This window comes from Amphiura filiformis, chromosome 13 (genome assembly GCF_039555335.1).
Source record: "Amphiura filiformis chromosome 13, Afil_fr2py, whole genome shotgun sequence".
In the NCBI taxonomy this organism is placed as follows: domain Eukaryota; kingdom Metazoa; phylum Echinodermata; class Ophiuroidea; order Amphilepidida; family Amphiuridae; genus Amphiura; species Amphiura filiformis.
The window spans coordinates 922,127-937,978 of NC_092640.1; the positions used below are offsets into that span (position 1 = coordinate 922,127).

A 15,852-nucleotide genomic window follows, 5' to 3' on the forward strand; every position below is an offset into this window, starting at 1 on the left:
GGTCATCATGGGAGCTCTAACTTTGTGTCTATGTGTTTTTCTCTGAGCACAAGATATACACGATCTTACCCAATTGTCAACATCTCTATACATACGTTTCCAGAAATATCTTTGGCGGATTTTGTGATATGTTCTCTGAAAACCAAAATGAGCTGCTAAAACATTATCATGACAGTTGTTAAGTATGATATCAATCATGGTTACAGGTACATAAAATTGCACAGTATTTCTTTCTGGCATGTGACGTTTGGCGGGTGTGTGCCATATATGATACAAAATACCTTCATGGACATAGTATTGATCTGACTGCAATAAAATATCACGTGCTTGTCTTTGATTATCAGGCAATATGTCTTCATCCAAAAATCTTATCATGGGACCAGCAAAAGGATCAGCTAATTGAGCATCTTTGAAATGGTCCACATTAACATCAGTTGGTAAAGAAGGAACTTTTTGAAATATCTACATACTTTTGGTCTCCATCCAGACGTCTATTCCTCTGAAATCTCAGATTTCGAACAGTATTCACTTCTGGATCTGGCTTTGTCTCTGACGTAGGAGAGTCATTGATGACGTCATCAGTCATTGTCTCCAAGCCACATTCTGTCCAGTTTGAATCTGTTGCTGAGGAAGTAGGGGAGTCAACATGATATGAGTTACATGAATTACAAGATTCTGACATTTTTGGTATTCTACTTAGTGCATCTGCATTACCATTCTTACATCCTCTTTTATGGACTACTTCATAAGTATATGATTGTAACTTCAGTACCCATCTTGCGAGGCGACCTGTTGTACGCTTTTGACCAAACAACCATTTCAATGCACAGTGATCAGTCTGAATTATGAACTTTACAGTATGTTGAAGGTATGGGGAATATTTCTTAATCCCTTCAACCACAGCCAAAGCTTCAAGTTCAGTAGTTGTATACGTCTTTTCGGAATCATGCAAAGCTCTACCTCCATAACAAATTACCTTCTCTTCACCATCTTGTACCTGTGCTAAAATGAAACCAAGACCTCTTATACTGGCGTCTGTTTGCAACATAAATTGAGTACCATCAAAACGAGGGTAGGCAAGAATTGGAGGTTCTACTAGCTTTTGTTTCAGGATTTCAAACGCTTCTGCACACACTTTTGACCAAATAAATTGAACATCTTTACGAGTGAGATATGTTAAAGGTGCGGCTATTTTACTGTAATCTCTAATGTACTTCCTATAATAGCCTACAAAACCTAGAAATGATCTTACTTCCGATACCTTCGTTGGAACTGGATACTCTTGGACTACTTTGGTTTTCTCTGGATCAGTAGCTATCCCATCTTTACTTACAATGTGTCCTAAATAACGTACCTGTTCTTGAGCAAAGGTACACTTTTTAGGCTTGAGCTTCAAATTGGCTTCTCTCAACCTCTGAAATACTTGTCTCAAATGATCTACATGTTCATTAAAAGAATTGGAAAACACTATTACATCATCAAGATATATTAATACAAATTTCCAATTTAAACCTCTGAACACTTCTTGCATAACTCTTTGAAACGTGGCTGGAGAATTTGTACACCCCATTGGCATTACATTAAACTCATACAAACCATCTTGTGTAATGAAAGCACTCTTTTGTTTTGAGCTTTCTTCAAGTCCAATTTGGTAATAACCTGACGCTAAATCTAGTGTGGAAAAATAATTTGGTGTTCCTGCGCCTAAGCTATCTAATGCATCATCTATGTGAGGTAGAGGAAAATTATTCTTTTCCACAATTTGGTTACATAATCTCATATCACAACAGAATCTTAGTGTACCATCAGGTTTAGGAATCATTACAACAGGAAAACTCCAACTACTGGTGGATTCTCTGATTAAACCATCTTCTAACATCTGATTGACTTGCTTACGTATTTCAGCTTGCACATGAGGAGGTTGTCTATAAGGACGACATTTGATTGGCGGATGATTACCAGTTCTTATGACATGCTCAATTTTCGTATATCTTCCTCTAGGACTATCTTTGGTTTGAAAAACGTCTACATACTCAGATATAAGATCAGATAACATATCAGAATCGGTTTCAGTTAAATGAGAATCATTGAAATTGACCTGAGAAAGAACTTCACGTACCTTAGGATCTGGCGAATTCTGTGCCTTTACATGGACTGATGATACAGGTACTTCATCTACTACAGAGTCCTCTATATCGGTAAAATGAATGATTTCACTGTTATTTACAAGTGTAAATGTACCAAGTTTTGTTCTAGGATACAACACAATTGGTTCATTGCTAGTGTTTAACACAAGTAATTGAGTACTACAACTAGATTTGTTAGCAATAGGTTGAACACTTGATACTGTATTGGCAATCAATACTCCTAAAGCAGTGACTCTCCGTCCTCCCTGACATAATCCTATTGTGCCTTTTGGAAGATTATTCGATAACCTCGCACGCACCACTGATTGTGAATGAGGCGGAATTTCTTGCTTTTCAATTACACGCAAATTACTTTTCTTAAACAATCGCAATTTCTGTGTGTTAAAATCTAATCTGGCCTTATGCTGTTTTAGGAATCGCTTTCCCAACATGATTTCCTGACTAAGATTTCGAGCAATATACATTGGCACGAGAAATTTTGAACCTTCAATAAACAACGGAACAACAACAAAACCACTGATTTGCAACACAGATTTGTTAGCGGTACGGGCTTTTGTTAATCGCGGTTTTGACACTACAATTTGGTGTGACAATTCCAAAGAATGCCAGTACTCATGATCGATTAGATTCATTGTACAACCAGTGTCAATTAAACAGTCAATGTTTTGGCTACCAATAGTGACAGAAATATAAACTTCTTCATCAAAATCTGTTTCAACGTTATCACTATCGCATTCAGACGCGGCAAAATTTGAATCAAATTTTCCATTGCGCGGAACTTGGGCTGAATTACACGGAGAATTACTGCTCTTTTGACGCGTTTGGTCAGTCACACTGTTTACATTACAACTATTTGAAACAAATTTCTGTACAGTTTGTGCATGTTTTACCTGTTCATCAGTTGGATAACAACAGTTACTACGACCCCGATTATACACATCTTCCTTTTCAGGACACTGTCTGTAGCTATGACCTAGTGTATTACATCTGTAACATTTCATATTACGGTCATTAACCTCTCTACACGTATACGGACTCTGATCAATACAGCTATTACTGTTTACAGGTGCATGACATCGATCATTTACATTTTGTTCAATAGATTCAATGTACCTCTCATTGGACAATATCCTTTCATTGACCTCGCCAAAACAATTGTGTGTACGTCCTACGTTTTCGTGTACTACTCTCACTATTTCACTAGTACTTGTATCCACTAATTTCACTATTTCATTACTGAGACGGAGTAGATCATTATATTCTGTACTATGGATTACCTTCTCTGGCTGCTCTGAGTCAGCAATTGGTATGCCTCGGTGCATGCCTAGGGCAACTTGTATGCCTATAGGAGCCATAATCACATTTACTTTTCGCCATTAATATACATTGTATCAATACAAGAATATCACGCTGCAATATTATTCACAAAATGGCCGAAAACAGAAATCACGCAACAATATTCTTCGCGCCATAAAACAACTTTGGCGGGAAATCACGAGAAGCGTATTTCACTTAATCTATCAAAAATATCACATAATATATATATAATGAATCAATCCAATATTGCTATAAATAATAATACCAAATTAACTTACCTGGGGGTTGGTTTTTCCCACCAGGGGCAGCTGACAGCCAGTCACAGCTTGCTTGGTACCGGAAAAGATTGGATTCTGCACCATTTATTATGACTCAGAATTGATGTGAAGATCCACTAACCAGTTATCTGATTACTAGAAATTAAACCAAATACATGGCTAGTAGATCTTCCATCTGAGACGGGAAAGACTCAACAGAAACAAACGGAGAGCAAAATATAACTTCACAAATAAACTTTAATTTCTCATCAACAAAGTGATCACAATAATATACTAGACGAGCGAAACATTCTTAGTTCATTCTCCGGCTATGGCTGGCTGACAACTGCCCCGAATAATAGGCCGGGGTAATTGAGGAGACGGAGCCGCGGAGCGATATATATTTAAATTAGCTATGGAAAGCAAATAGCGTCATAACAGATTTCATGACTCCCTTTTTGTGTATTAGTCTTTTTAAGCAAAAAAGAAGAATGAAACCGGAACTTGAGCCATGCATCTCTTGTTCTAGATTTTCAGAGCTTTTCAGGTTCAATATCAGCATGCAACATGATGCAAGACTTAATAGAGGCTGTCAGCCTTTCGCCATCTTGTGGGTACAAATGATACGCCTGTTCATGCGTCGGACACTATGCGCAGCTGTTATCACGCATGGAGATCAAACGACCATCACAGCATGTACCCACAAGATGGCGGCATATGACGTCACGTGGACGGCCCCTATTGTTTGTGACTGATCAAAGTTGATGATGATGTAAACCTGGATTGTTATATAATTTGCAAATCATGATAGGCTCTTCTAGTTGTTTTCATACCCTTGTTGTGTTTAATATATCTAATTTTTGTATTCTAAATGTTTCAACATCTTAAGATACTACGTCATAAATATAGAGGTTATTCCTGTGATGTCACAAGTCCTCCACCTTGTAGGTACATGGCTTTTTTGGGTGCCTTCAGCCTTTGATCCTTGCCACAAAAACACAGTACACCATACCAATGCACAATAACAGTTGCAGCGTGATGCACTGCGCTCTGCGCATATTATATGCACTATGTACACAAAAATTAATTTGTATTTTGCACAATGTGTCCTCGATTTTAAAAAATGGGGTAAATTTGAAAAAAATTCTTGCAAAGCCCTCTTTTTGTCTTCAAATTTACCCCCATTTTAATGAAAGAATTAAAGAATGATCATTATACCCACTATAGTTATGACTGACAGGGTCGATCAAGCAAATTAGTTTCTCATAAAAGTGACATATTCCACCTGTAAACATGCAAAACTATTACAGAATTCATCTACACGGTTCATCCTGTTCATGGAAATTAATTACTACACTCACAATCACTCGACAGATAAGCATCTTGATCATCTGTACTGTTCAGCTGAGTTTACACTTACTTGCTGAGCGACGAGTGACTTCTTTGTGAAGGGCGCGCTTTGTTTTGCGTCGGGAGAAGTGGGCTACCTCATTGGTCAAAAACTTGTCGCTCGTAACTCGGGGACCAAGGTTTAGTTAAGCTTTAGATGCAAGCTGCAAGTAATCCATAGATGAGAAAATATGTGACATGATCAAGAGGAATGAGTCGAATGTCGCTATATTGTTTTTGAGATATTGGCAAAAACAGTGTTCAAATTCTTTTGTTTTATTTTGTTTTCAGCCATTGATAAATTGCTCATAACTCGGTAACCAGATGTCCGATTTTGATGAGGTTTGCATCAAAATGTAGCATTCATACAAGCTGCCAGGAAATGATGTAAAAAAACTTTGAAAATTGCCGACATGTGACTCATTCCCCTTGATCATGTTGCATATGCTGACCATCCACCATCAGCCATAGCCCTTGTACTTGTGAATTCCCTGGAAATTCTTGCATATTCATGAGGGCTGATCCTTTGAGTCAATCAAATTATGCTAGTGTTGTGTGCCTTCACGTTATACGATAAAGCTTTGCATGTCTTTGAGCTTCTGTGCTTTTACACAAAAGACTGTACAAATATGCGGTATGTGAATAGCTGTTTCGTCTCTCGCACTTCATAGACCGATTGGCCCTAATTAATGGCTGATGCTGGGACTTTACCTGTTGATGGATAGTCTGTATCTTTTCTCGTCTGTGAGGTATTCACTCCTGTTGAGCAATTATTTGAACTGCCCTGCTACACATTTGAAGATGAGTGAGGTACCTTAGCTCCTAACAGAGTTACAAAACCTCTTATTTATCATGGCCTACCTGTTGGCCAACATCACATATTTACATTCTTAAACTGTGTACACATTTCTTGTGTACTTCACTTTATACATCCAAAGTTCTGACTTCAAATTATTAGCATCAACAATCAACATGATTACAGCAGGTAACGGTACATATTAAATCATGTTAGTGCACTGTATAATAAATATACTATTTGCTGGACATGACACCTTCCTTGAGCCCTCCAGTGAATTACAGTTTATTTCATACAAAAGTTATGTTTCACCATCTTGCTAACAAACCTGCTGTTTCATTGGGAATGGCATCTTAATTCTTATTTACATGTACACCATTTGATCTCTAAGCTGGGCTCCAAGCAATGCAGGTAGATTCATATGTTCAATTTTCATCAGTTTGCATAGCAAACATATAAATAATGCCTCAGTGGGCATGACAACTTCTACACCCTTTGATCTCCATGCACTACAGTTTGTACAAAAGTTACATTATATCATCAGCTTGTTTAAAGACACCAGTTAAGGCTAAAAAGAAAAAGGTTTGTTTGCCTAGCTTTCTAAATAGAGGATCACCGAGATGGTCCGATTTTTTGTTGTTTTTGTAATAGACACATGTCATTATTGTATTTTTTGTATTGTACTTTACACACCACTCTACTGCCAAGAATATCTTCTGAGTTTCAAAAGGAAAGTTATCATGAGCTTTTAAAAGCCCTTTTTTCTTTCTCAGCAGCATATATTGTACAAAATAAAATGTTTCAATAAGTTGAATCTTTGAACATAAGATCAAGTCTACATACTGATCAATATAAAATTAAATATTCTCAAACCAAATGATGATTTTAAACAATTGTACAGCTTGGAACCAAGAGTGCCCTAGAAATTTATGACAGTCTTTACTTATTTGTGTATATTTTTCAAAACCACAGGCAATGCTGGTCATGGTTTATTATGTAATAGAATCCAAATAAATGAGCAGGTGTTTCCCTGTTTAAAATTGTATACTACATTTGTCACTTATTTGGTGATTGCGGGTAAGAATCATTTAACACATACATGTTTTTACCATGAGGAAAAAAAAATATTTTTACCCATAAAAAAGGGGGGTGATTTGTGAACATTTTGGATTTTTGGGTTGGTCCAGAAAGGGCAAACAAACCTTTTTCTTTAATATATTGAAATAAAAACACCAAGAGTGCATCTTAACAAAGTATACTCTCTTTGCTCACCTATAGCATTTCACAAAAATATTGCATGATATCTACTGAAGTGAAGGAATAGATATCTCCATCCTTATAACCAAATTGCCCAAGTCATTCTTTTGAGGTTTTCAGTTTTTCGCTAAACTCAATCTTTATAACAATTGCCACCTTGTAACAAAATGACATATTCATTATTACCATAGGAGCGCCTTAATAACACCTTAATGATTTTCTGCCTAAATCTGTGAGTGTGACTTAGGCAATTAATTACTTAGACAGTTATTCCAGGACTTGTATCACTATATTAGTGATGTCGTCTTATCAGTATTTTGAATTTTATGCACATATGCCTATTTTAATTTCAACACCACCAACACAACACCAACTCCACAACATCATTGTGTCACTCTCATAACCAATTGGTCAGTTTTTCGCCTTTTTCTCAGAACTGCAGAAAATGACTAGGCAATTTGGTTATGCGGGTGATGATATTGATATATGGATCACAACTACCTTGACATGAAATGTGGTGGAGGATGTCTTCAAAACCCAACCACTGTGTCCTGGTTTTTATTGTTCGGTATAATTGAATGTGCATTATTCACTAGGATCCACAACATGTTCATCTATCAGGGCACAGTTCTTTAACCCCAATACATTTGTACATTCATTAAATGACCTTAGAAAATTTGGGTACAAAAACTCATACTCTGCAATTTGAGGTCAAATTTTGCACTATGGTTGTTTAATTAAGGTTATTGAACTATGCATTGAGATGAGGCCATTGTGGTCCATAGTGATTGTTCTGCCAGTGCTATCTACTGAAGATGACAGGAATAAACAACACACAATATCGCCCATTTCAGTAGAATGGAAAGAATTACTGTACCATTTTTTATCCTGATGTGGCACTAGTGACGTTGCACATGTATCTATGCGGCATCTTTAATCGCATGTGTACGCCTGCAATTTGCATGAAGGCTAGTGATTTGAAGCCGCGCCCGATGTAATGCGCACTGACGTCACTGCCACATCAGGGTATAGTACACTTTTACTATCTGGGTGTGGCAAGATGTACACGGGTCATGATGCACTGACAAATAACATGATATCAGAGGGAGTGGGTGTTTCACATGCACCCTAGCTCCCTCATTTGGTTAATGCCAATTACTTTTCTGTAAATTTGCTATCTACTGATAACACCACATCAAATTAACTCAACATATTAGGTACCTTAGACTGTCATTCAAAAGCTACATCACATTTTCAAACTTTTTTGTGACATGTTACAAAAAATTATTCAAATTTCAATGATTACATTGTCAATATTAGGGTAGTCTCTATAATGTTATTAACATGAATTGATATGTGACACGATTCAGGGAAATGAATCGGATGTCGTTAATATTGATTTTGACATATTGGCAAAGAAAGAGTTAAAATTCTTTTGTTTAATATTGTTTTCAGTTATTGATAAATTGACGTAACTTCACAAAGAAAAGTCTTATCAACATGGGGTTTTCAGTTTCTGAAAGCTCTAAATGTCCTCTTTAGAAACATCAAAACATATTTTCGACCAGGGCCAACATGTGACTCATTGCCCTTGATCATGTCACATATGCATAATGGTGTGATGTCTACTGAAGATAGCAAATGTAGCTGAAACTCAAAGAAGATTTTCACAGAATCCTATACACCATGTGATGTTACAGTAGTGCATGCCACTTAGGCCTAAAAATAGTTGCTTGTGTACATGTTCAATGGGAATACATCTTGCATACATCAGGAACCAGTTTTAGTGTGTTTTGCAAAAGCATGGTGCATTATGGAGCTGCAGTGAAAATCTTCTTTGACTGAAACCCATGACATGTCATATACATATTCAGTGTTTGAAATAAGGCAGGCTCTCAGGCCAAAAGCCAGTCAAAATTACCACGGGCCACCGATATACTACCCAGGGCCTGTGAACAGGGGCGTAGCCAGCTTTTTTTTTGGTCGGGGGGGCAAAGTAAAATTTAGGGGGCACCTGGACAAAAAAATTACAGTTGCATCATACAATATATAGAGATTGTATGTCTTCGAGCTTCCAAAAAAGCTTTATTGGCACGAACAAATTTGGTATTTTACACTATTTTCGCCCATTATCAGGATGGAAAGGGCTTTATTTGTACAAAAATTTTGTATTTGATACTATTTTGGCCCATGATTGAGCTGAATTTTGGTAGAAAAGGGGCTCAGTGCCCTTTTTCTTTTCCTTTCATTTTTTGTCAGAGGGACACTTAAATTTCTTTCATTTTTTGTCAGGGGCACTCCCCCCCCCCCTGGATACGCTACTGCCTGTGAAATTTTATCATCAACACTATACAGTAAGACAGACTCAATATTGACTTCAACATGAATACATGACAATACCTGTTGTTGATTTGCAAGTCTGAAGTCTTACAAAGTGTCACAATAAGTGGACCAGTGTAACATTAAAATTTAACTAAATTTATTTTGATTTTGGGCCTGAATGACCCTTGATGATTTTGGATTATTTCAAACACTATCTAAATTACTTAACACAACATGACAGACACTATAAGAGTAAAAGTTTCAACAATGGTTCTAATCATGCTAATTGTCCTCCAGCAAGAACCACCCTTGCACTTGAACAAAAAAAGTTCCTGAAAATTGAAAACCATTTGGAGAACCATTACAGGTTCATCAGGCTTTTAGAGAGCCAAAAGGTTCCTAACATGCTCAGAGATTCTGTTAATGTTATGGTTCATCTTCCATCAAAGGTTCTGAGAGTACAAAAGAACCACTTTGACAGTTTTCTGTCCTGATTGACTTTAAACTTTGTTACTGTTGGATGTCACTCAGCACATGGTGATATTGAGGTTCAGGATTTGAAATTTCAAAGCTCTCTGTTCAATGTCCTGCATTCCATAACATTGAGGTGATATGTAAATTAAGTACCAGATGTAAATTAACTATCCTGCCTGATGAGTGGATGCATGCATCCATGACTGTCGATCCTGCTTACAACATATACTCTGGGCTGGCAGACCTGATGGATGATGTAGCCTAGCACTTGACTCACTTTACAATGCTTATTCATATTCTCAAATAATGTAAGTGGAATGCGATTGTAAATTAAAAACAAGGCTCACTTCATACATCAACAGTCTGAGTATAGAAATGTTCTGCTTCATCCTTTTTGGATTTTCACACACTTCCAAGAGACAACCATCCATCAAACTGGGGTTTATCTATACTATAAAGAAAAAAAAAAAAAAAAAATGGTGAATTACTATGGTTAGAATTTCATACAGATTCCCAGTGCATGCTACATGCTTTTATCTATATGAAGCATACAGTTTGTGGATCAGCTGGACAATTTTGCAATATAGTTTACCCCACTTGGAAATAAATTTTGCCTGCCATAAGGCGACGAAAAAACCCATTTGAAGTAGAGTCCGTCGGTCTGGTGTGTTTTTTTCCCAGCAAACTCCTGGGCAAGGATACATAATGGTGCCCCCCCCCCCCAATTCCTGAAACAATTGAGTGCTGAGCACGCAACAATTTGCACAAATACCGCTAATTTGGTTATAATCAAGTTGAATTTTGGCCTTAAATTGATCTTTCAATGATTATTTGCGCTGAAATGCGTGCGAACATACCGACTTTCACTGCTTGGAGGGGGCCGCAGAATTGATGCTGAATTGGTCAATTCGGCACCCCCTAAGATGGCACCCAGGGTATGTGCCCTCTAATTCCCTCCCCCAGTGGCCTACAGAGTTCTCTTTGACATGGGGGTATATGGGGTTAGAACTGGGAAAAAAGTTGTTTTTCCTATTAAAGGGCAATTTCTTTGAAACATGTCTAAGGCTTTTCTGTAAAACCTTTACTTATATCCTAAGGGATATCTTGTGAAAACACATGCCTGTTTGGGTGGCATATCTTGTGTTACAAAAAAAACCAGACCCATTTGGGCGGACAATCCTGTATACTTAACATAGTTAAAATAGTTGATTGGGTCAGGGACCAGGGGTGTCTATTCTTCCAGAAAATTGAAATGATTCCCTCACCCTACCGCGCTGTGTCACATCCGTCCCCAGATTCTTCCCCAACTGAGATCCCAAAAATGGACCCAAAAGGGAAAATTTTAGGCTGGTTGCTATCTACATGTACTTTTCCTTATTTTCTTGTTCCCTCCCTTCCCTGCCTGAACCATTGCATCTATGGACTAATGGTTCAAAGGGAAGATAGGCTGGCAAACACCTCTAGGCTCTTTATTATTTTCAGAGCTAGCTGTGATTTATTATTTACAGGGGTGTGAGAGGGGTTTGTCCCAGTAGGCCTACGCTTGCTCTGTTCAAAAGTATAGGATCTTCCCAAATTGCAGCTTTTTGCTAGGTGTTTTTAGCTTTTTGCTAACTGTTATTGGTGTTTTCAGCTCTTTTATATATGTGGCGACTCACATGCCCCTGACTTAAAATTCTTCTGTAGCAAAGTTTGGAGATTGCCACTGAATAATTGCATCAAGGCCTAGGGAAGGATAATCAAGGATTTGGATCTGAAGCTGAGGTTTAATAAAAGGGAAGATAAACTTGGACAATAGAGCTATTAACTAATTGATGGTTCTGTCTTCCCTTAGAATCCCAAATGCTTCCTTAGGCAGATGTCCAAACTAAAAAGAAAATGGATTTTGTATGAAATATATGCAAAGCAGAGCTCCCTTAATCTTTGTGTGCATTATTACCTGTAGTATGACCACTAGTCACTATTGCCCAGGCAGGGAAGAATTACTGACCCACCTTTTCCCTGTTTTGCAGCTAAAGTCCATGGTTTCCCTCAAAATAATTATTATTGGGATGAGAATGGGTAAAAGCCAAGGGACCACTACATGTGTGCTAATGTTATGTACCCATTATAATTCTTCCCTACATGACACTTGATGAATTCACCTACCCAGTAGAGCAGTCACTACCAGCCAGTGACCATCTATTTCATTCCAAAAATAGCCATAAAACATAATAATACATGTTCCATTTATACATTTCCCCCCCAAATTAGTTAATTTTATTTTTAATCTTCCTAGAATCCCCTCAATTTTTTTTTTGCATGAAGGCTAGTGAATTGAAGCCGCGAAGGGGTAAAATTATTCCCTCCCCTTTGGGGGCGATTAACGGAAGAATAGACGCCCCTGTACAGGGACCCGAGTTTTGTTTGTGTTGCCTTTAATAGCAGAGATAAATAAGAAACTACAAGACTTACCTGCTAATTCAAAGCGTAAGGGGCTGTGCAATAATTATGAACTAGAGGGAAATTTCCAAACACTGTGCCAATAATTGCTTGCCCACCTCTCTCGGCCTGCCAAAAGATGCTTTTGCTCTAAAAATCTTTGCTCCAACCTTTGCACATGTCACATATTTGGGTTCTGAATTTGCAAACCTTAAATGGTCTAGACACAATGTGAGCGTAGCGAGCAAAGGAAATTTTGCATATTTCAATGTTTTGTACAGTTATCATAAGCCTTTTTAGGGCGTGTTATTTAACAGATGCCCCGTAAATGTGTGCCAAAAATCGCTTGCCCCCCTTTTGACAAGCCAAAAATTGATTTCCCCTTTTTGCTTACAAAAACATTTCTTGCACCCTCCCCAAATTTTACCCTCCCACTCCCCAGGGCTCATAATTATTGCACACCCCCAAAGTATGACAACTTTGTACCAGCACATGGTATATTGTAACATAAAACCTATAAATAGCTAATCAGTAGAATACTCTGATATTTATTTTACGCTTCGTATTAATTATTATGAAAATGTTTACCTGATCTGTCTAGTTTCCTTGTGTCTATCCTTCCCACTTGATGAAGTCATCCTTAAAGTCTTCTTTTTGCACACCTTCAGGTAGGTAATTGTCACCAAGAGAACTGGCAGTGAGCCTGTGTATACAATGTATAAATTAAACAGACATTAACCCAGATAAGTTAGTTAACTTCTTAATCGCAGTATTCTTCAAATGCAGATACATTTTGACTAATTAAACAGACATGATTGAGTGCATTTATTTATATAAGAACTTCTAGTGCTCTAAGCAATCAAATTATTGTAGGTTGCAGTATGCTAATTTAACCTTATCAGGCCCTACCAAAGTGAGCCTGTTTAGCATACACATAACATTAACTTTTACAAGAGCTTTTATCACAATATCAATTAAAACCAGCAGTAAGAACAATAAACATAACAATAGCAACAAAACAACATCAACAACAACAAGAAAAACAAGGAAAAGGTTGCTCAATTCATAAAGTAATCATATTTCTGTAATAAGAATAACAGGTGCCAACATATTTTATGTGAAAGCATATGATCTGCTTTTATACAAAAATGGCATGCTCATGAGTTCCAATTTTTTTAATTGAATGTACAAAAGGCAGACCAATGAATTATCTCTAATATTCTGCCACAGCTAGGTCCTCCATGTTCTAGGGTTATAGTCTTGTGCATGTGCTCATGCAAATAATTTTATAATTTTAAGGGGATAGATCTAGTAATTTTTAGTCGATCTAGTCATTTTTAGTCTACTTCATAGCCCCTTTTGGAAATTCATACTCCCATCAGCTCATCTCACAATGATACAAGTGGTCACTGGGGATGTGTTGGGTTTTATGGAAGGGCATATAGCTGGGGTGGATTGTTTATCAAAAAGGGATACCGGTAGCAAAGCAGCTTAAGACATTTTAAAATTGCTTTAAGGAGGGCTGCCAACTCTCACACATTCAACATGAGTCTCATGCATTGAGCAAAATTCCTGTAAGTAGGGCTGTCAACTCTCACACATTTGGCACGAGTCTCACGCATTGGGCGCTTCCAGAAATTTTTGGCCCTACCCCTGAAGAAGACAAATTTGACACATCTGACATCATAAGACAAATGAAATAAGAAAAAAACAAAGGAAAGAACATAGCTAGCAGTACATAGAGTATCATGCCTACGGATTTCATCACAGTCCTACCTTAGCACGCTGGTAAGCAGCGTTTGAGATGGTGTTAATCGATAGTCGATAACCGATAATCAATGATCAGGTATGAATATTTAATTGGATTCTAAATATAATGATCACGGACTCATATGTTCAAAAGTGTGTGTGTGTGTGTGGGTGGAGGGGGATGTATATAGCATATGTTGGTGCTTGCAATAATTGCTGATGACGGCTTTTTACCCCCTAGACATGGGAAAACTCAAACTTTATTGGGATTCCCATGTCTTCTTTAGGGTAGGTGCTGTTAATATCTGGGATAGCCCATTGGGCAAAATTGCTCTAAGTAGGGCTGCCAACTCTCACACATTCAGCATGAGTCTCACCACTGGGGCACTTTCTCATGCTGGATCACACTTCAAGATATAAAATCACACATCAAGGTATTAAAATCACGCACCAAGATGGTGAAATTGCATCATCAATATTTTGTCCCTAACACCCCCACACACACACACTTTTTTTAGATCATGAGCACTGTGGCGAAAAAATTGAGGGATCAGTATTTAAACATTTTAATCGGCAAACAATATTTCCGTCTCGGTGAGCCCCTCAACAATATCTCACTCCATGCAATTCCAAAAAGTTGATAGCCCTGTCTATGTATGTTTTAAAGGGTCATTATAAATGGGACATTTTAGAGTTTTGTGTTGTATCTTTAAAGTAATGATTTTTTTTAAAAATATACATTTTCCGAAAGGAAAAGATGCAAGAAATCTGAAAATTTCTGAAAAAAGATTTGATCTTCCATGCCATTTTTTTTTCATCCACCATATCTAACAACTTAAATTTAACTTAAAATTCCAAAATGATGAAAACTGCATTTAAATTCTAAAGACACAAAACTAGAAAAAGGGTGTACCATGTGGTGATACAAGTGGGTCATGGATTAAAAAAAAGTATGTTGATAGCATGTTACCTCAAGATACTAAGCCAAATTTTTAGCATCCTGACAATTTCGGTTTGTGAGATTAAAATTCTTGAAATTTTGGACCAAAAAACCTCATGACACAATTAACACATTCACAATAAATGGGAAATTGTGCACCAACACTATCCCAATGAAAGTAAAACAGATTTTGAAACCTTCAGTTAGTCTTAAATAACAAAATTGAAAAAAAAAAGGGATCTCGTTGGCACATCACGGTATTGTGGCTTAGATCTTTTATGAAAAGCGCCCTCATGCCATTTTTATGGTCTTATATGTGCCATTAAGGGTTTTCCGTCTTCACCCGATTCGACTTGACTATTGCGCCTCTTTTCAACGTGTGCGCACTCCGCGTCGTGCTCAGAGTTGCGTTGCAGACATCGCAGAGAATGATGCGTGTTGTGCGTGTCAATGCTATTTTTGCGCACCGGCGATAACAGGGCCACAAAATAAAGAAAACAATGTTTGCTGAGCGCAAAAAAGGTGGGCGCTTAAATACAACATGTACAAACCAATTAACCAAATCTTGCCAGCATGCTTCCACTGATAACGGACTTGGACCCTTCCCCCAAAGTAGCCTTATGACAGCAGAGTCCAATAGATGGTATGAAGTTATAGGCCTACCCAACAAACACAGAATCAAGGTTGTTTTTTTAAAACAATTTTGCCTATATTATAGGCCTATTAAAGGTTATACATTTGTAGAACGTTTCATAATGAAACGCACCACACGGCAACTTTCAA

The 15,852-nt window shown here is 37.5% G+C and overlaps 1 protein-coding gene across 1 annotated transcript in view; it reads right to left on the reverse strand.

Moving 5' to 3' along the window:
- Positions 1-6,140: 6,140 nt before the first annotated feature.
- Positions 6,141-15,852, reverse strand: part of LOC140168760 (uncharacterized) — a 140,324-nt gene continuing 130,612 nt past the window's right edge. The window contains exons 12-13 of the mRNA XM_072192170.1: positions 12,969-13,083; positions 6,141-10,410 (exon numbers count right to left, since the gene is read on the reverse strand). Coding sequence (XP_072048271.1) covers positions 12,993-13,083 — 91 coding nt within the window. The 3' untranslated portion in view covers positions 6,141-10,410; positions 12,969-12,992. The remainder of the gene's footprint in view (positions 10,411-12,968; positions 13,084-15,852) is intronic.